Source organism: Nicotiana sylvestris, chromosome 5, assembly GCF_000393655.2.
Source record: "Nicotiana sylvestris chromosome 5, ASM39365v2, whole genome shotgun sequence".
Taxonomy (NCBI): Eukaryota; Viridiplantae; Streptophyta; class Magnoliopsida; order Solanales; family Solanaceae; genus Nicotiana; species Nicotiana sylvestris.
In genome coordinates, this window is record NC_091061.1 from 88,772,598 (window position 1) to 88,794,928 (window position 22,331).

The window sequence follows — 22,331 nt, forward strand, 5'->3', positions numbered from 1 at the left end:
CGTAACTGTTGCTACCTTTCATCATGTAGCCTGTACGATTTTGACCTTGTAAAGGTGCCCAATCTCTAGGCTTCATATGTAGAGCGTGATAAGATGTCCCTTTGGGAATCTATGAGTATACTGAATTTCTTCGCTCGGTACTTTGTTGAATTCATGAATATTGCTATATCTTATCGCATAGGTCCGTTTAGCCATCCATATGAATTTACTGCCATAACTCTTACTTTAATATATCGTTGCTGAGGTCTGTTACCAAATCCCAGCTTACTCTCATTGCTTATTTCATATGTATAATTTTAAATCCTTTAATGCTTCATCATTACTGCTCATCTTTAGAATGACGGCCTAATTTTATCTCAGACTTTAGCCATCCATATGAATTTACTGCCATAACTCTTACTTTAATATATCGTTGCTGAGGTCTGTTACCAAATCCCAGCTTACTCTCATTGCTTATTTCATATGTATAATTTTAAATCCTTTAATGCTTCCTCATTACTGCTCATCTTTAGAATGACGGCCTAATTTTATCTCAGACTTTGTGACTTTTGAGAATGAAATTGAAAAGTAACTAATGGTTCCTCCTTTGGAGGTGTGACAAAAGTGGTATCACAGCATAACATCGACGTAATACTGGGGGGCGTAACACATATGCAACAATATTTTCTCAAAACAATTCAAATACCGCAACCGCACATAGCCCTCAGCTCAACAACACTGAGTACAACGACAACAACAATAACACGAAAGTACGGCAAGTAAATCAACACAAAAATTACAAAATAACACAATGAAACGGAAGAACGAACTCATAATGATAGACATAACAAGTAATAATAGCTTCAAATAAGAATAACTCAATAATGAGAGAGATAATGTGTAACAATGATATCAAATAAGAGTAACTCAACAATAGGAGAGATAACATGTAACAATGATTCCAAATACAAATAACTCAGCAATAAGAGAGATAACATGTAACAATGTTTCCAAATAAGAATAACTCAACAATCAGAGAGGTAACTTGTAACAATGACTTCAAATAAAGATAAGCCAATAATGGAAGAGATAACAATAACTTCAATTAAGGATAATCAACTATGGAAGAGATAAAATAGCAATAAAAGAGGTAACAACTTCAATTAAGGTATACAAGAGTATATTTGGCAATGAAGGGTAGAACATGAACGAATAAACTTCAATTAAGACATGTAAGGGTAAATTTAGCAATGAAGGATTTAACATGATAAGACAACTTCATTTTAATGTACATAAGAACATAAGAGTTTAAACAGGTCAAATTTCTACATATAAGTCGTGTATATACTCGTCACCTCGTGTACACGTCTTTCACTCGGTTCAAATAGTGCAAGTAAATCAATCCCTACGGGTAGTTCCCTCACACGATGTTAGGCAAGATACTTACCTCAAAAACCCTTAATTAATACTCTAAAATAGCTTTCCCTTTACAATTCACCTCCGCTCGACCCAAATCTAACTAAAATTGACTCAATAACATCAAATAATGCAAGAGAAATCAATTCCAATAATTAAAGCTATGATCTTTACACAATTTCTCAAAAGTAAACAAAAGTTAATCCCTGGCTTGCCTGGTCAAAATCTGAGTCCAAGGGTAGATTCCAACTACCCATAACCCCACGAGTTCATACATGTATTTTGTTTCAAAATATAGACAAAATTTTCCAAATTTTCACTTTGATTCTCATAATTTTGACGTAAAAACTCACATATAATCATGTAAAATAGTTGAAAATTTATCAAATCACTTACTCAATGATTGCATATGAAATTCCCTCTTCAAAATTGCCTTCTACCTAGTCTAGGGTTCAAAGATGTGAAAATGAGACTAAAATCTCGTCCCTCAATTTTTTGTCCATGCGTAGGTGTCGCAAATGCGATTTGGGGTTCATATTGCAAATGCAAAGAAATTATCGTAAAAGCAAACCTCTTCCCTTCCCTGCTGTTATCGCAATTGCGATGAAACTTTCGCAATTGCCAACATGTACACTTCGCAAATACGACCACAAATATCGCAAATGCGAACCAGCTCACCCAGGCCACCCTATTGAAAATGCGAACACTTGGTTCGCAAATGCGAACCTAGAAGACTACATCCTAATATCACAAATGTGATGCATATCTCGCAATTGCGAGACCTGAGATATCTATGCAAAACTAGCAGAACTTAAACTTTATCAAACACTCCGTGACAAGTCCGAAACTCACCCGAGTCTTCAGGGCTCCAAACCAAACATCGATACAAGTCAAAAAATATAACACAAACTCGCTCGCGTGATTAAATCATCAGAATAACATATAAAACCATGAACCGAGCCTCCAAAACACATGAAATCAACATGAAACTCAAGAAGTCCTAAAAACACAACCTCACGTCCGGTTCTTATCAAATCAATTCGGAATGACACCAAACTTTGCGGATAAGTTTCAAATGACAAAGCGACCTATTCAAGTCCCGAAATAGAAATCTAAATATGCGATGGCTATGAAATCTACCTATGGTCAAACTTATCAAAATTCTAAAAATCTTTAAATTGCCAACTTTCGGCAAAACAACACAAATCAACCTACGGACCTCTGAAATAAATTCTGGGTATATGCCCAAGTCCAAAATCATAATACAATTCTATCGGAGCCATCAAAATACCGTTACGGGGTCGTTTTCACAAAAATCAAATCTTGGTCAACATTTTCAACTTAAGCTTCTAAAGTAAGAACCACTCATCCAAATTCATTTCGAAACATACGAAAATCAAATTTGACCATGCACGCACGTCATAATACACAACATGAAGTCATTCAAGACCTCGAATTGCTAAAACTCAAAACGACCGGTCGGATCGTTACAAATTCACAAACAGCTACTCTACAGTTCCTATAATTGAAAATAATCATTATCATGGAATTTCAAGTTCTATAGATAAAACTTCAGGATATTGTCATCAGGGTCGGGTTACAATCCAGATTATATGGCACATATTGAACCCATGGTCTCTCCGTCAAATTAGGTATTTTGTATGTATTTTTTTAGGAATGATCAAATCTGCTGGCCTTCATACTCCAAAAAAATTGAATGCTGCACTTGATTGAATATTGAGTTATTTACCCAAAAAAGTAAGGATTGATTCCCATGTATTACTATTTTTTTCTCCTTTTTAAATGGGGCACCTATGGACTAGAAATCATAGATGTGCCTATAAATGTCATTAAGTTTCACTTGTGTAATTTGAAATTCCATAACAGTTGCTATTTTTTAATTACATAATTGAAAAGTTGTTAACCCACGCTATTACGTGGATTCGATGCTGGCAACTTTTAATAAATCATGTTACATTAAAAGGAGGAAAAGAAGTCTGGTAACCAAACATTGTGGAAAACTTTTAACTATTCCTCCACCTTTGTATAAATTCTGCATTCCATGTGGAGGAAATTTGTGTAGGGTAAATATTGGAAGAAACGCATGCATGCTTATATCAGTATTCCAGCAAAAAAAAAAAAAAAACGTTGGTTTCAAAATCAAAATGAAAATGGTGCTGCGCATGTCCACTCTCAACTCCAATAAAGCAAACCCATTTCTCTAAAAAGGAAGGCATGCATGTCGTCCATTGTGAAATTCGTGAGTGCAGTATGCACTATATATCTTTGGTTCTTATGGACCAGGGGCGGAGCTAGCCCGCTATTTACGGGTTCGATCGAACCCAGAAGCTTTTGTGTAGATTCTATATTTGTTTTGTAAAATTTATGAAATATATACAAATTATTATTATAGAACCCAATAATTTAAAAAAATTAGAATTCCGAACCCATAAGCTTCAAATCCTGGCTCCGCATCTATTATTGACCCCTTCTCCTTCGTTTTTTTGGTAACTCCTTCCTTTCCATCATCTCAAGAATGCTTCAAATCTCATTCCATTTTCTTTATCCTTAGAAAACAAATCATCAGGCAGTTCACTCAGTGGCGAAGCCAGAAATTTTATTTAGGATGTTCAAACTTGAAATAAGCAAAAAAAATATAAAGGGTATTCAATATATGATATATACTATTAAAATTTAATATTTTACCTATATATACAGCGTAACTTTTTGACGAAGGGTGTAAGTTGACCACTCTTAGGACTATATACCTTCGCCCTGGCTTCACCCAAGGACAAAATTTATGGTGTAATTGTAATATATGGGTTTTCATGAACTCAGTAATATTTGCCCAGATCTCTTGTATATGTATTGAAAAATATCTATAAATATTGGATTGAAAATTCAATTATTATTGTACATTAATTTAAAATTAATGTATGAATCCATAAACTCCAAGTCCTAATGCTTATATCACCTCTTTTTGCCGCAACACCTATCGCGTTCTATAATGTTGTAGTTCCAATTCCTTAGCATAATTCAATGATATTGTATTTGAAACTCAAGTTTTCATTGGCCAATGTACACCATTAATGCCGCTCGATGGTCCAACACCTACTTGTATAGTACTTTGGACTTAGCCTACCAGTAGTGCTTTGGCTTTCTTCAAGAAATTTGTGTCTTTTTCTTTTGTTGATGTAGGACCAAAATGCATAAAAGTCTTACCAAGGGGTCGTTTGGCAAGAGATATTAGAAAGAATAATGTAAGCATTAGCTCTATGCATTACTAATACCTTGTTTGGTACATTTTTTTAGTATGTGTATAACTAATGCTTGTATTAGTTATACATCATATTTGGTATTATCCTGTGTATAAATAATGTATAGAAAATCATGACATTAGCAATATCATAGCTATTAATGCATGCATTAGTATGGTTAAAGACAAAATTATCCTTAAAGTCTCTTAAAGCTAGAGAATATGGAGGGCATTTTTGTAAATAACTATTTTTCTCAAAAATTATGCAATGCATTACAGTTTTTATTACACCACACCAAACAGTAAATAAGAAATAATATCTGCATAACTAATGCTTGCATTACTAATCCCTGCATTATTAATACACCTTATTCCGCACTATTCTTATACACCCTACCAAACGACCCCTAAATTTCTCAAGAAAAAAAACAATCTGCCCAATTTAAAAAAAAAAAAAACTTACAAAATGCATAAAAAGTTCTGCCCTCTCTCCTCTCCATCAACTCAAGAGTTCTTCAGATCTCATTTTCATTTTCATTAATTAATTATCCTTTAATAAAAATCGTCAGGCTGCTTCATCACCTCTTTTTGTCACACAGCCTATCGCTTTTTTGATACTCCCTGAGGAAATCTGCGCTTAAGGTTTTAGCACATTCATAAAGAAATGCATATTTAATAACACTAGTCTTAAGGGGTATTTGACCAAATAACTTTCTTCCTGAAATGATTGATTAAAAACGACACGCTTTCTTGGAATTATAACGGTGTCATTGGAAAAATATACTCCCGTCCACAATAAATGACAAATTTACCATGAACACACCTATTAAAGAAATACTAAATTTTAGATAAAAATAGTTAGTGTGACTAAACTACCCTTAATTAAATGTTGCGGCATAATTTAATGTGAGGAGTAAAAGACTTTTTAGGAATACATACATAAGAGTAATTTTTGAAAAACAAATTAAATTTTTTCTTGATTATATAAATGGATACTTATTTTGGACCAAAATAAAAAATGAAAATTGGTCGCGTACTGTAGACCGAAAGGAGTAATTATTAATGCATTTCTTAGTTTGCTAAAGTGAAAAAGTAAAAAGAATCTGAAATTAAGCAATTGAGAGATGTAATTTAAATTCTTCATTGGCCAACAGACATCATTAACTAATACATCTGCATGGTCCAATTCCTACTAGTGAGTCATACATTGGACTTAGCATACAATTAATGCATTGGCTTTCTTCAAAAAAAAATTGTCTTTTTCTTTTGCTTGATGTTTGGACCTTGCGACTTGTAGGTTCAAGGAGCTTTCTAGAAGGCTTAAGAGAGAATTGAAGATTCAGAAATGAAGATCAAAGATAATTAAGAAATCCCATATATCAAGAACTAGAATCAAAAATTTAATCGAAAGAGCATGTGCTAGCTGATGATAAAAACGCCAAACAAATTAGGTTTTCTTGGGCCCAACAATGTTCATGAGACTTATGCACGCTAGAGTTGCAATTTTAAGACAACTCACATTAGTTTTCTAAACCACATGGCTTTGGAATTATGGTGAGATCATCTCAACAAACGACCACCATTTTGATGTTCTTTTCTTTTCTTTTCTTTTTTGTATAATGATAATGGTGGACTGGCATCAAGGGTAGCTCCTACCATTTTGTACGACTCACGGGCGGATCCACCCTTTCGTACCACCCGTTAGGTTGGTAAATTATCATTTAAACTAAGCTAAACATTTTATCCTGTTATCCCTAATCGTAAACTAGATAAAAGTATCGTGGCTGATATATCTTTTTGAAAGCTTTTCTAATATGTAAAATTCAAGACCGAATTTGTCTTAACCTTGTGTGACTTTTCCAATGCGTTGTGCTTTTCATTTCCTTTTTCCTAGTTATTTTTCTTTTTGGTTACATCCCAATTTTTTATTTTTCATTTATTATTATTTTTCTCTAATTATTTTATCATTAATCTTTAGCGAGAACACTCAAAAAAGAGCCTCCAAAATTTAAAAATTTAATAAAATAAGCATTTCTCTTTATCTCAAATCTTTTATTTTTTTTTCTTTTAAATAAAAAATATTGGATCTTGATAGGAAATTTAGATTGAGATCAAATTTAGTTTTTTATAAAAAAAATTAGTTAAAATATAAAAACTTGTGAAATTCTATGATTGTTATATAAAATTTAAGTCTCTTTACTATTAAATTATGATGAATATTTTGCAAGCATTGCCTAGAAAAATATGAGATTTATGATTTTAATTTTTGAAATCTTGTAGTTTATCTAGTTCTGCATTTACTTATGCGGTATAATTTATCTATTGAAGATTTTTTTTCTTATTCTGATTGGAACATCTTGTGCAAATTTATTTTTGGCATACAAAAAAAGATGTAATTCTCTAATGAAAATATTGATTTTACTTGTACCGCTAATAATAAAGGCGTGATTCCTTCTTTGAAATGTTAATTATATTTGCTTCTTGATGTCTGAGATGTAATTTTTATACAACAACAACTAGAGGTGTCAATACATCTTTAAAAGCCGACTAAAGTGATAGAACCGAACCGTATCGAATCAATTTGTAGGTTTTCTTTAATATAATTGTTGATTTTTATATAAATTAATAACCCAACTAATAATTAAGGTAGGTTTTTAATTTTACAGAAATAAACTGAAAAAAATATCGAATCGTCCCGAATAATTTTATATAAGAAAAATATGCATATTATATATTAAGTTTAAAATAACAAAATATTAATTTTTTATTGAGCCATGTGATTATTGAAACGCTTACAAGCCAACAAGTAATTAAAGTCCCAAGTCACAACTCTCAAACCTATTATGCTACTCTTATTGAAACTAAATTAGTTCTAGCTATCATCTTGAGTAGCAAGCCACAGGTATTCCAGCGATCTTGAGTAACAAACCACAAGTGTTGAATATCTTTCATTTCATATTATTAAGATTTTTCTTATTGTATACTTAGTCTTCTAATGGACTCTTTTCGTGAGTACAATCTTGATTAACATATTCCAACTCGTGTAATTTATATTTTTTTTGTCTTTGCTCGATTTTCTTATGATGTATAGTCAAATCTCTCTATAACAGCCTCATTTTTTCTGAAATTTTTTGGCTGCTATAGTGAAGTGTTGTTATAGAGGACATATATCATAACATAATATAATATTCAGTTTCGAGAATAACTCGGCTTTTATAGTGAATGACTATTATATAAGGATGTTGTTATAAAGAGGTTACACGGTAGTAAAATGGTTGGATAAATCTCTATTCTGGCTATCTTTCAGATTCTCTTGATTCATCGTCTTTTAAACTGTAAAAATGTCTGCAGAGTTTTGCAAAAGTACTAAGTACATCTCCTATCGCGTTCAACTTCTATTAGCGACACTTACGTGACGTTTAAAGAAAAATACTAAAAATAAATCGAACCGTACCGATACCAAAGAGAAACCGAGATGATTGAGACGGTTTCGAAAAGTCTAATGTTAGTTATACAAAAGAGAATAACAAAAAATAGTATGGTACATATTTTATAAAATAACTGGCTGAACCGAACCTTTGACACCCCTAACAACAACAACATACCGAGTAAAATTCCACAATTAGAGTCTAGGACAACAATAACAACAACAACAACAACAACAACAACAAACCTAGTATGTTTCCAACAAGTGGGGTATGAGAAGGTAGTCTGTACGCATACCTTACCCCTACCTAATGCAGGTAGAAAAGATGTTTCCAATAAACCCTCGGCTCGGAAGAAAAAGAAGAAGTAAGAAAGGAAGATAGAAGAAAAGGAGGGAGATAAATGATAAGTAGTACCAAATAATAACAACAAGGGATACAATATCTGCGGTGAACAAAATCACATAACACAATAAAAATCTAAGAATATGAAGGGACATGCGTGCTACTAAGACTATCGGTGAGCAACTAAGAAACTACCCACTAGCCTTCTACCCTAATCTCCGACCTCCACACCCTCCTATCAAGGGTCATGTCCTTAGTGAGTTGAAGCAGCGCCATGTCCTATCTAATCATCTCTCCCCAGTACTTCTTAGGCCTACCTCAACCTTTTCTCAAACTCGCCATGGCCAACCACTCACACCTCCTAACATGAGCATCAATGTTTCTCCTCTTAACATGTCCGAACCATCTCAACATCGACTCCCGCATCTTGTCCTCCATGGAGGCTACTCCCACTCTGTCCCGGATAACTTAATCTTATCTTTCCTAGTACACAGACATATCCATCTCAACATCTTTATCTCTACTACTATCATCTTCTACACGTGGGAGTTCTTGACTGGCCAACAATCAGCCCCATATAGCATAATCGGTCAAACCACCACTCTATAAAATTTACCCTTATGTTTTGGTGGCATATTCTTATCACATAAACACCGGAAGCGAGCCTCCATTTCATCTATCCCGCTTCGATGTTATGTGTGACATCTTCATCAATCTCCTTGTTACCTTGGATAATAGACCCGAGATACTTAAAACTAGCTCTCATTGGGGATATTACCTCTACGTGACTACGTCTGTTTCATGGGTCCCGTCATTGAATTTGCACTCCAAGTATTCTGCTTTGGTTCTGCTCAACTTGAAATCTTTAGACTCCAAAGTCTGTCTCCAAATCTCCAACCTCGTGTTAACTTCGCTTCGCGTCTCGTCAATCAACACTATATCATCAGCAAATAGAATGCGCCAAGGCATCTCCCCTTGGATGTGTCACGACAGTATATCCATCGCCAAGGAAAATAAAAACGGGCTAAGAGTCGATCCTTGGTGCAGCCCCATTACAATAGGGAAATGTTCTGAGTCACCTCCAACAGTCCTCACTTGAGTCTTAGCACCATCATATATATCCTTAATCACCTTAATGTACGCTACCGGAACGCCGCTAGCCTCCAAACACCTCCATAGAACCTCACTAGGAACCTTATCATATGTTTTCTCAAGGTCAATGAACACCATATGCAAGTCCTTCTTTCTCTCCCGGTACTGCCCCACTAATCTCCTCACCTGATGAATCGCTTTCGTAGTCAAACGCTCCAGAAAGAGATGTAATTTTCATATTTGCAAATAAAAAAATGCATATTAAATTGTCTGAATAAACTAAAAAAAAGAATCAAATGAATCGAACAGACGTTCCGAACAAACTCTATATTAGTTATTACCAGATATACATTAAAGGAAATTGTGGCACCTGCCACCTTTAAATCCTAGATCCGCCTCTATATACATGTATGCTGCTTTTGATTCTCACTCACTTCATTGAATGTTTAGCCACAACCTTCTTTTTTCTCTTTTTTTTTTCTTTGTAGAAAATGAAACTTATCCCTTAGAGCGGAACGTGTTTTTCTGTCTGTATACCACCAAGGATATATAAACAGCACTAAGTTTTTCTGTCTATACGACCGCAAGAAATGAAAAATAGTACCCTTGTAAGCTCTAAACAACTGACTCATGAATTGCTTTCTTTTTTTGCTACAAAGATTTTTGTTAATGCAAGATCAGCGTAAAGGAAAGACAGACAAGCGACTGGTTGATCTTGCTTTTTGTTTGAGAATAAAAGGAAAGAAAAATCTTTAAAGGAGAGAAATTCCACCAATATAAAGACACTTAAGAAGGACGAAAACCATGTGAGTTTCAGCGGCTTGAATGAGGAGTAGCTAAGGATTGAAATAAAGAACATAAGTTAGTAGTAGAACCTAAAGACAGGACAATGGTATCTGAATAAAATAGACAGCACTGCTTCACTTTCGACAGCATCATATGCCCTGTTATCTGATTTTCTCTTTTTTATTAATTTGATCTACCTTTTTCCTTTACACTTCTTTTTTCTGCTGCATGCCATTTTATAATCATCACTGAGATTATTTGCTTTATAGTGGGAGATAAGAATCTTTAAGGATCTCAGGCTATCAACTCACTTTTTGACTTCCCAATATATTATATTTTGCTATGTACTTCAAAAACAACAAAAAACTCTGACCAACCATGTATTGCAAATTCTATAAGTTATTTTCCTAACAATAATTGAGAACACAACCTGGATCTTATTGCAGTGTACTTTTATACTGCTTCGAGAAGTCATTTTCCAGTCAGACAAATATGCATGTAATAGTACAGAATTGATCATTTTGTCTTGAAATTGTATCTACTGACACATCCACTATCAACATTTCAAAATCTTAATCTCAACTGTTACAGAATCCGGTGAAAAGGAATCCGCTAACCAAGAACCATAGAGAAGCAATTACAAAAGAAATGTAACTCAAATGGACATAATATGAAAGGGAGATTCGTTTTGAACATACAGCATAAATTTCTCTCTGAACAGATCAACCGGATTCTTTTTAGCCGGGATTACACATTGACAAAGCATAACTTACAATGTCTGATGAGGTTCATCCTGGCCTTCTGAAGGACATCTGATCATTTCCAAAATGTTAACCACTTCTGCCATATCAGGCCGGTTAGACGGGACTTGTGATGTGCAGATTAAACCCAACTTCATTACAGGAATCGCCTCCTCCACTGGAAATTTTCCATGCAGCCTCCCGTCAACACATTCTTCAACCTTGCCATCTTCTAATGCTCCCCTCACTATGTCACACAATACCATAACATCGTCCTCCATGTACTCGACTGGCTTCTTTCCCGTGACTACCTCCAGAACAAGAACTCCAAACCCATACACATCACACTTCTCAGTTATCTTCACAGTCTTGCATGCGAATTCTGGTGCCATGTAACCAAGTGCACTTTGAATTTTGCTGCTCAAGACATATCGATCTAACATTGGTAATAACCTTGCTAACCCATAATCCGCAACTTTAGGATCACCGGAGCTATCAATCAAAATATTGCTGGACTTTAGGTTGTAATGAATTATGTTCATTCGATGCAAGTTAGCCAAGCCTTTTGCTGTCCCAAGAATAACGTTGAACCGCTCATTCCACGAGAGTAAATTTCCACTAGAACTTTCATGGATATGCTCATACAAATTTCCACCAGCTACAAATTCATATATAAGTAGCTGTAGGGAAGGTGTCCAATAATAACCTTGAAGGGCCACAAGATTAGGGTGACGGATCTTTCCCAATTTCTTAACCTCCTTTTCGAAGTCTTGTTGAGACTTAACAAGACCGGAGACGGTAAGCTTCTTAATGGCCACTGGCATCCCATCTGCGAGGACAGTGCGATAAACTGCTCCAAAACCACCACGTCCGAGCTCACAATCCTTGTTAAGCAGAGCATGTGACCCTGTGCTGAAGTCAAGTTCGCCTGAAAACATGACAAGCTTACCAGAATTTGCATCTGTACTGCGTGAGCCACTAAAGTCATCTCCACCAGAAAATGTAAGGGCAGCAGTAGAGCGAGATGTAGCAGCCCGTACACGAAGATTGAGCACAGTAATGGCAATAACACCAACAACAATAACAGCAGCTGCACTAATGGCAATGAGGGCAGAGATGCTTAAGATTTTTTTCTCATGGCCAAAAGTTGGAGGGATAGTACCAGGAATAGACTCTGTGGAGTTGGGGTTCAGAACAATCGGCTTGGGAAGGACAGTAGGACAAGACCTATTAACAGCAGCCCCACAAAGAGACGGATTGGCTGACACAGAATAAGGAGAAATAGTGTTAAAAAGACCACCAGAAGGCAGTTCGCCCTTTAGCTGGTTGTATGAGATGTTGAACGATAAGAGGTGACCAAGATTTACAAGCTGCTTTGGTAAGATTCCGGTTAATTTGTTAAAGGATAGGTCAACATTTTGAAGGTAAGTTAGTTTAGCTAGGGTTGCAGGTACAGGGCCAGTTAAACCATTATGTGATAGAGACCTATCAAGTTTATTGAAACAAAACGATTAGCCAAGTTTTGCAAAGAGTTGACACTAAGGGACTACTTTGCAAAAAATTTAAAGGATAAATAACATAAATCATTGAAAAACAGGCAATGTGATGTTGCTACCTTTTGTACTTTGTATAAAATACTATCTGAAATCTCTCTATGAAGAAGGATATAATCTGAAATTAATAGAAGTTATTTGATGAATTCATTATCGATGCAGGTAACTCTACAGGATTGGTAGAAGCATAGAACTAACAAATTGCAGTATAACATGATTAAGAATCTCAAGTATGGACTTGAATTTGATCTTGACTCTAGAAATTCAACAAACCAAAACAATGTTTTCTGTCAGGAAACAAAGAAAAAAGATTGCAAATGCTAGTTCCTAAATTATCAAACTATATAATCAATTAGGTTCTGGTGAACAATCACTTACCAACTACATTTTCCTTATAAGTCAAGCGGAGAGAGACATCTCAAATGAAGGTACAATGAAGCATAAAGAAAACCAACAACTTACATGGACACCAGTGTTGAACAGTTTCCAATAGAACTAGGAATTTCTCCCGTCAAGGCGTTATTCTCCAGCTTCAGTTCCCTGAGAGAATAGGCTCCTCCAAGTTCCAAAGGGATACTACCATTTAACCGATTTTCACTTAAGTCAAGAACATTCAGTGACTTCAGTAGGCCAACAGTGTGAGGAATGGCGCCTACAAGTGAATTTCTGGATATATTGAAGGACCGCAAGCTATTAAAATCTCCAATAGCAAATGGAATTTCGCCAGATAACTCATTGCAAGAGATATCGAGAGCTAGAAGCTTTTGGCGAGAGTTGTCTAGCGATGAAGCAAAAGCATTCTTTAAGCCCCCAGTTAACTTATTCTCGGAAAACAAAACTTGTCGCAATCCTACTTTGAATACCCAAGGAGGAAGACCACCCGTCAAAGTGTTATGACTAACATCCAAAGTCATAAGATTAACACAATTGCTCATGGACTCGGGCAAGTTTCCAGAAATAGCATTTTGCGACACATTTAATAATTTCAATGATTGAAGCTTCCCAATTGAAGTCGGGAACTGACCAGAGAAGTTGTTCATAGAAAGATCAAGTATTTCAAGGCTTTTCATTTCTCCAACCCATTCTGGTACAGTACCGACAAATGCATTGTTTTTCAAGATCAATTCATTACACAAGCTAAGCATCTGCATTGTTTCTGGAAGTTCTCCAGAGAGAGAATTTTCACTCAAATCAATTGACCTCAAAAGCAAATAACTCCCAATCCCATCAGGAAATTCGCCAGTGAGTCGATTTTTCCTCAAATTTATGGCTCTCAAATTATACATACCTTCAATCCCTACTGGAATTTCACCATCCAGCAAATTATCTGACAGATCAAGTGACCTTAAGCCATTCAAAGACCAAATTCCAGAGGGTAACAATCCTGAAAACTGATTGGACGACAAGTTTAAAGACCCCAGTGCCACACATGAGCTCAAACTTCCTGGAATCTTCCCTAAAAACTTATTCTTGGCCAATGAAACTGACCTCAAAGGCCCACATTGTCGAAAGAAATCACCCGGGATCAGCCCGAAAAAGTTGTTCTCACTCAAGTCAAGCACCCTCAGATTATCAAGCTGAACAACAGTGGAACTTATACTCCCTGTAAAATTGTTCTTCGCAAGCGAAAGCTTTCGAAGAAGCTGTAACCTCAAAAGACCTCTGCTAATCTTCCCTGAAAGACCAAAACCATCAAGAACAATTTGAGAGACCCTATTGGATCTTGGGTTGCATTTGATCCCATTCCAGTTACATGGGCTATCATCTTCTTCATTCCAAGACACTAAATTTCCTAGTGGATCTTGAATGTCAGCCTTGAATACCATTAACCCCAGTATATCATCATTGAAAGATAGGTTCAGTGCTTTAACAAAAATGGGACATAAAATACACAAAAATATTACCGTAGCAATTACCTTCCTCATTTCCGTAAATGCTCTCACTCAATAATCACAGAGAAGTATGCAGCTCATAATCCCATTAGAAACCCCAAATGGGTATATAGAAAAATAAGCAAAAGATACAAGCTTTATAAATAAATAAAAAAAGATATCAAAACAGATGAGGCATTAGAAAATTTAAGTGAACCAAATGTAGGATAATAAAATGTACAAATAATAACTGGAAGAAACAGTTGACTGAGAGTTGAATTTTTGGCTACGGAGAAGAAAGGGAATCTGAAGGAGCAGTTTTAACTGAGAATGCAAGAAGCTATGCACAGAATGTGAGTCAGGTTTTCACCAGAAATGTCAACCGCCTGTGATAATAGTGAAGTAAGACTTAGTAATACGTTAAAGAGGAGTACACCGGAAAAAGTGGGGAAGGAAAGTTTCCGGCGACGGAGAGTTAGTGGAGTATTTATTGAAGCTCTCTCTCTCTCTCTTACAGTCTCTTTAATTAACGGGAAAAAGGGAGGGGGAGAACAGAGAGAGATGAGGGGAGAGGGTATTTTTATTAAATATGACACGTGGCATTGTATGGTCGGTTATGGAGAGTCTGATGTGGCATACACGTAGTCACTGTCAGAATCGAAATAAATGTGGTTGTCTTGAAATTTAGGAGAGCAGTAATTAAATTTTGAGAAAATGGATTAATATTACAGTGTTTTAAAAGGCTTTCTTGGGACACGTCTTGGTAGGGGACACTATCAAAATACTTTGAGCAGTGCGGCCTAGTTCTACGAGGCTTGCGATTGTGCGCCTCAAACACGTCAAACGCTCCCCGCTTGGGCTCGCCTAATAGTTCTTAGGGAAATCATACGTCAAATTCCCCAATTAGCACTGTTGGCACTCAAAATTCTTTAACAAATGAATGACTAAAGATTTATTCGTCTATAGAAACATGAAGATCGAGAGTAACTCAAAATAATGAGTCATAGTATTACATATTTATTATCGGAGAGTGAATATTATTTGAGTATCTAAAATTTACATCTTCACTTACTATACAACAACAACGACGACGACGACCAAATGTAATCCCACAAGTGAGGTCTGGGGAGGGCAATATGTACGCAGACCTTACCCCTACCCCGAGGGGCAGAAAGGCTGTTTCCAGGAGACCCTCAGTTCAAGAAGGCAACAAGAGACGATATATTAGTACCATACATTTTCACTTACTATAAATATTCATATTTTAGTTCTATGCCTCCAGAATTATCAAACTTTTATTATTTTGCTATTAGTAATTTTATATTTAATTACTCACGTGAAGTAATATTTTAAATTACAATATTGATGGACTTTATTAATTTTAGAGAGATAAACTATGCAGTTTGATAATATTTTTAAAAATATTGGGATTTTTTAATCATTTGAAAGATAAGACGTTACGGTTGGTTTTTATCTAGTAACTTTAACACTGTTACATTGCTTATATTTATAAAAAAAATGCTAAATATTTTAAATTTGTGAGTTTTTTAAATTCTTTTTAACTTTCTTATACTTTTAATGCATTTTATATTTTTTATGGCTATTATGCTATTTTATTAATTTATACATTAAAAATTTAAAGAACCATGAGACTTATACCTATATTTTGGGGCTTACTCTTTGCCCTACGTCAAGTAAAGCGCTATATCTCGTGTCCCCGCCTTTTAAAACAATGTAATAAAGAAGGACCATATGAAGTCCTGATTTAAAGGAACAGAACTTATTGCAATTTAAAGAAAAAGGTAATTTAGAGAAAAATAGAACACACTAGGGGTGTGTTTGGTACGAAGGAAAATGTTTTCCTAGAAACTATTTTCATGGAAAATGAGTGATTTTATCACTTATTTTTCCTTGTTTGGTTGGTGAGTAGAAAACGTTTCTCGGAAAATCTTTTCTAGTGTTTGGTTAGAGTGTAGAAAATATTTCTTTTACGAAAATAATTTTTTATGCTACTCTCCTCTCCCCCCCCCCCATTCTCCCAATCCCCGTCTTTCCTTGCTCACCCCCTCCCCTCCACAAATACCCAATATTTTCAGGACTTTATTTTCTTCAAGAATTTAATTATTTTTCTAAAAATTCTCACAAACCCAAAGGAACTAATGTGTTGCTTTACTTTTTTATGCAAAACTAACGTTAAAATTTGTGCTCCATAACTAAAAAGAAAATACTCTTTTTTTGGTTGAAAAAGAAAGTACTCTTTCTACAACATGAAAATAAAATACTCATTTTGTTGAAATGAAAAAAAATATTTTTTTTACATCATGAAAAGAAAATACTTTTTTTGTTGAATGAAAGAAAATATTTTTTCTATGAAAAGAAAGTACTTTTTTTGTTGAAATGAAAAAAATACTTTTTCATATCATGTAAAAAAATACTCATTTATTGAAATACAAAATAAAAATCTATCTATAACATGAAAAAAAGTAGTATTAATAATATTTTTATTTAGGGTGAGATGAGAGAGGGATGAGGGGGTGGGTAGGTTGGGTGTGGGGGTGGGTTGGTGGGGATGGGAAATAGGACAGGGAAGGTTGAGAGAGAGTTTTGGAAAATATTTTCCCTTCTCTTGATAAGGAAAATATTTTCCTCCAATTGGAGGAAAATGAGTTCTTAAGGAAAATATTTTCCAAAATATTTAAGCCAACCAAACATGAGAAAATTGAAAAACATTTTCCGGAAAAATATTTTCCTTCATACCAAACACACCCTAGAAGAGAAAGATTGTGCAGACGATAAGTAGTTGAGATTAAGCTCATTTGGATGGTTGTTACATATCGTTTCATAATGTATCGTATTGTATTGTATTGTATTGTATTGTATTGTATTGCACTGTATTGTATTGTAATGTATTGTTTAATGAATATAATATTTGGATAGATTGTATCGTTTACCATCGTTTCGTGATATCACGCACCAATAATATGAAGAATAAACTTGCAACATTACTAAGAAAAAATAGGACACAAAGTAGAACTATTGTATAAAAAAGCATGATAAAGAATAAAATATGATTATTTAATAAGAAGAAAGGGCAAGATGAGAGAAAAACCAAGGTAATGACGTCACCACACCAAATCTGTCGTTTCATAAAGTGACACTTTTCATTGTTACGTAACGATGGATTTAATAATACGATACAATAACGTTTAAATAACAATCAAAACAAATATTATATTTAAAATAATAATACGATACAATACAATGGGTAACAACCATCCAAACAAGCTGAAGTTTCAACATGTTGTCACAATTGTTTTACCTCCCATTTATCCCTAAGGTCTTTAATTCTTGTTAGAAATTCGTGTACTACTAAAAGATGTAAAGAATATTTGTGGTTTGAAAATGAAAATTGACAAAGATAGTAAAGGTTTAGTCTAACTGATCCCAACTGTTATTGAGCTTAAGCCCGGATTATGGTTGGTTGTTTAACGCAATTCATTTCGAATAATATGATGGATGTTATTTTGACAAGTAAGAGAAATTATGGGTTTTTTGAAAAAAAGAGAATTTATATTTTCATTAGAAAGCCGACAGAGAGCACAACAAGAATTTTGGAGGGATTAATAGTCGTTTCTTGTGCTTTGGAGACGAGGAGTGCTAATTAATGGCTTGATTGGTCAATTATTTTTCGTGTGGTTAAAAGTAGTATTTTTTAGATCAAAAGTGTTTTTTTTCAAAAATTCTTGTGTTTGGCTAAGGTTTTAGAAGTAAAAAAATGCTTTTGAACAGAAGCAGAAGTCTATTTTGAAAAACAGATAAAATAACTCCTACTCAAAAGTATTTAAAAATATTTTTGTAAATGTTTGGTCAAACACTAATTACTACTCAAAAGTAATTTTCAAATTAACTAGTCAAACTCATCAAAAACACTTTTTTTAGAAAATACTATTGATAAAAACTACTTTCAAAATAATTTAATTTTAGAAATTTGGCCGAACAGAGTCCTCTGATTATTCGCTGGGACATAATTAAAACGGATAAATGAGTCAGAGACTTATGAAGCATGAGAAATTTGGAGACAAGACATATAGTATGAGTATCCATCGTTATAACTTGAAGCAGAAGTCAAACAAATTCTTCTTTCACTATTATTTGTCCAAATATTTTCTAAGTCTTTTAACAATAACGAATTACTTAATAATTACTTTATGTAATTCGTAAATGTATTCTTTCTTTTTCACTCTTTTTTAGGTTCTTTTTCACTCTTAAATGTATTTATTCTATTTAAAATTTTGGTAAAGCTCGATGTTTGAATTCATACCTACAGTTAAATGTGTTAATCCTAGTACACCCTAGTACCCGTCGTTATCGTTTGTGGTAAGAAAGGATTAATACATTTCAATATGTAATTAATTAGTTGCCAAATTTGGTGTAGTCCTTCCGTTTTGGTTTACGTAAACTTATATCCTTTTTGGTCAGTTTAAAAAAAAATGACCCCTTTCTAAATTTGGAAACAATTTAGTTTAAATTTTCAATTCTACCATTAATGAGAAGTTTTTATAACCACACAAATATTCTGGATTCCTTTTTGACTTGTTTAGGATCACAAATTCTAAAAGTTTTTATTTTTTCTTAAACTCTGTGTTCAGTCAAACATGTTCACATAAATTGAAACGGAGAGGAAATAATTTAATCAGTTATCACTTCAAAACACAAAAGACTAGATTGAAGCGGGCGAAATAAAAGTCAAACGCCGCGACGATAGCCGCTCGAGTATTGACGGCGTCAAAGGATGTTCAGGGCAAACTAACAAAAGCATAGGACAAAAGCTGTAATGCCGTTATGTAAAGTTTCCTTTTGATTGTTTCTGTTGCGAATATGAGAGTTTTTTTTTTTTTTTTTAACGATATTCAATGCAATAATATAGTGGTAATAGAATACAGCAAAGTATGGCATGAAAATATATATACTAGGCCATAGATCAGTACTGTGGACTTCCTTTTCATGGTCGCAAAAGGTTTGGACTTTGGAGGAGTGCAGTTCATAACTCGTCTTCCCACGTCTATCTACCATTCCCTACTATACTCCTTGAAGATTAAATTAATCTCAAGCAGAATATACGAGGTGGCTTAAGATGCAGGAAGATATTCTCAAACAAAAGGTTAGAATTAGTTGGGCTGAGGAGGGCGATTTCAATTCTAAATATTTTTACAGTGTGGTCAAAGAGAAAAAAGGAGAAGATCTCATATATACAGAATTAAGAACAATCAAGGAAGGTGGATATAGGGGAATCAAGCAATCTCTGATGCGGCTATTAATCACTTTAGTAACATTTTCTCTCATTCCCACAGTGAATTTATCTATCCTGGACTGTGTGGAACCACTGGTTACTGAGGAGGACAACCACACTTTATATGAGGTCCCTGAAGAAGCTCTGCAGGTCCAGATGGCTTCAAGCGACAAGGGATATCATCAAAAGAGAAGTTTGTAATTTTGTCCAAGGTTCCTTTTATGGCTCTAACCTCTCAAGATTCTTCACTCATACTAACCTTCTTCTTATCATTAAAGTCACATCTCCTGCCAACTTAAATCAATTGAGACCTATCAGCCTTTGCAATGTTTCCAGCAAAATTATTTCCAAAATTTTGGCCGGAAGATTGACTCATATTCTCCCAAAACTCATTTCAGACAACCAATCAGGTTTTGCTAAAAGGCAGGTTAATTACTGAAAATATTCTACTGGCATGAAAAATTGTATATGTCATGAGGAAGGATAATAAGGGAGGGAACATAGTCATGAGACTTTATATGTCCAAAGCATATGACATGCTATCTTGGCATTTCCTCACATCAGTTATAAGAAGGATGAACTTCTCAAAACCAGTTATAGAATTATCACACAGGCTCATTGCTGGCAACTGGTACTCAGTGCTAATTAACGGCATAAGATATGGCTTCTTCAAGTCAACAAGAGAATTAAAACAGGGAGATCATCTATCCCCTTCACTTTTTATTTTAGCAGTTGGAGCTCTTAATAATGTCACGACCCCAAATTCCAACCTTAGGATGTCGTGATGGTACCTAGTCTCCAAGACTAGCTAAGCCTAACTCAAAACTTAGACAAAAATTCTCAAAATTTCTCTTTGATTCTCATAATTTTGATGTTAAATCCCATATTTAATCATGAAATATAGTTGAAAATTGATTAAAACTACTTACCCAATGATTGTAGATGAAAATTTCCTCTCTAAGATATTTTTAAAAATATTTTTTTTCGAAATAGCTACATACACTTTAGTCCCCTTATTTCGTCGCGTGGCTTCAAGTAATTCCCTTACTAGCAACACACACATAAATTCTCATCTTATGTCGCTGCATGCACATTGATCCCTATCCTTATGTCGCGGCATGTGCATCAATATAACAACACAATAATCACAAGCGCCTATATGCCACAACTTGCCAAAATCAACAATACCGAAGTCACCACAATATATAGCACACGACTCAACCATAATACGAACATGAATATCAATAATAACAAAATGAGTGAGAATTTTTCACCAATGAAATATATCTCAATAATCAATAATTTCAGACAAGAATAACCCGACAATAAAGGAGGTAGCATAACAACAAGAGAAATAACAAAGGCAATTAAGGCATATAAGAGCATGTTTGACAATAAAGGATAGAGCATGTGATAACAACATCAATTAAATCATGTAAGAGCTATTTAACAGTGAAAGATCTAACATGATATTTCAATTTCTAATTAAATGCATGAAAGTGTTTAAGAGCCTAAATTGGTTAAAATATCATATATAAGCTTGGGTACATGCTCGTTACCTCATGTACACGTCTTTCACATAATCCAACCAACACAATTTAACCCAAGTCCTAAGGGGTAGTTCCCTCACACCAAGCTATACAAGATACTTACCTCAAACAAGCTAAATCAACCAACTGGTAAGCCTTTCCTTCAAAAATTCAACTCTAGACGGCTTGAATCTTGCCAAAATAACTTAGTACCATGAATACAAACCGTAAAAAACAATTCTGGATAATGTTGCAATTTTTAAAGAAATCAAAAAGTTAACCCCGGGCTCGCACCTTGGAACCCGACCAAACTTACAAAATCCTAATACCCATTCAATAACGAGTCCAACCATACCAAAATTATCTAATTCCGACCTCAAATCACCCTTCAAATCCCCAATTTTCACTTTAGGAAGTTTTACAAAAGTTTCCCCATTTATTCACTTTAATTCACTAAATTAATGATGAAAAATAAGATGGAATCATAAAAATATTAACAAATTTGAGTAAAAAATACTTACCCCGATCCGACATGAAAATCTCATCCAAAATCGCCCAAAATTGAGCTCTCTACCTCAAAATATGATATAATAACTCTAACCCTCGAAATGGATTTTTAACAATCTGCCCAGTGATTTACCTTACGTGATTGCGGACAAACCCGCGCGATCGCGAAGAATAACTTCCAGTTCCACCAAAAAATGTGTTACGTGAATGCAATACCAGAGTCGCGAATGCGAGGAACACACACTCCAAAACTACGTGAGCGGGGAACCTCAAACGTGATTGCGGTGCCTTATGCTTGATACCTCAGTCGAATCCACTCAACTACGCGAACGCAACCTCTCAACCGTGATCGCGAAGAACACAATCCTCCAAAGCTTCGCGAATGCGTCACCACTTCGCGATCGCGAAGTACATTCCGCCTGCCTCACAGAATACTCTACGTGATCGTGTCCTTCTCCTCGCGATCGCGAAGAAGAAAACCAGACACCAGATCAGCATCTCCTCAAGTCCAAAACATGGTCCGACAACCATCTAAAACACCC

General features: G+C 34.8%; 1 protein-coding gene across 1 annotated transcript; it reads right to left on the reverse strand.

Annotated features, from left to right (window-relative positions):
- Window positions 1–10,803: 10,803 nt before the first annotated feature.
- On the reverse strand, window positions 10,804–14,997 carry LOC104236886 (probable LRR receptor-like serine/threonine-protein kinase IRK). Its single transcript, XM_009790932.2, has 2 exons — window positions 13,055–14,997; window positions 10,804–12,524 (listed from the first exon to the last, which is right to left on the reverse strand). The coding sequence occupies exons 1-2, from the start codon at window positions 14,515–14,517 to the stop codon at window positions 11,069–11,071; spliced, it is 2,919 nt and encodes a 972-aa protein (XP_009789234.1). The 5' UTR covers window positions 14,518–14,997; the 3' UTR covers window positions 10,804–11,068.
- Between the last annotated feature and the right edge of the window lie 7,334 nt (window positions 14,998–22,331).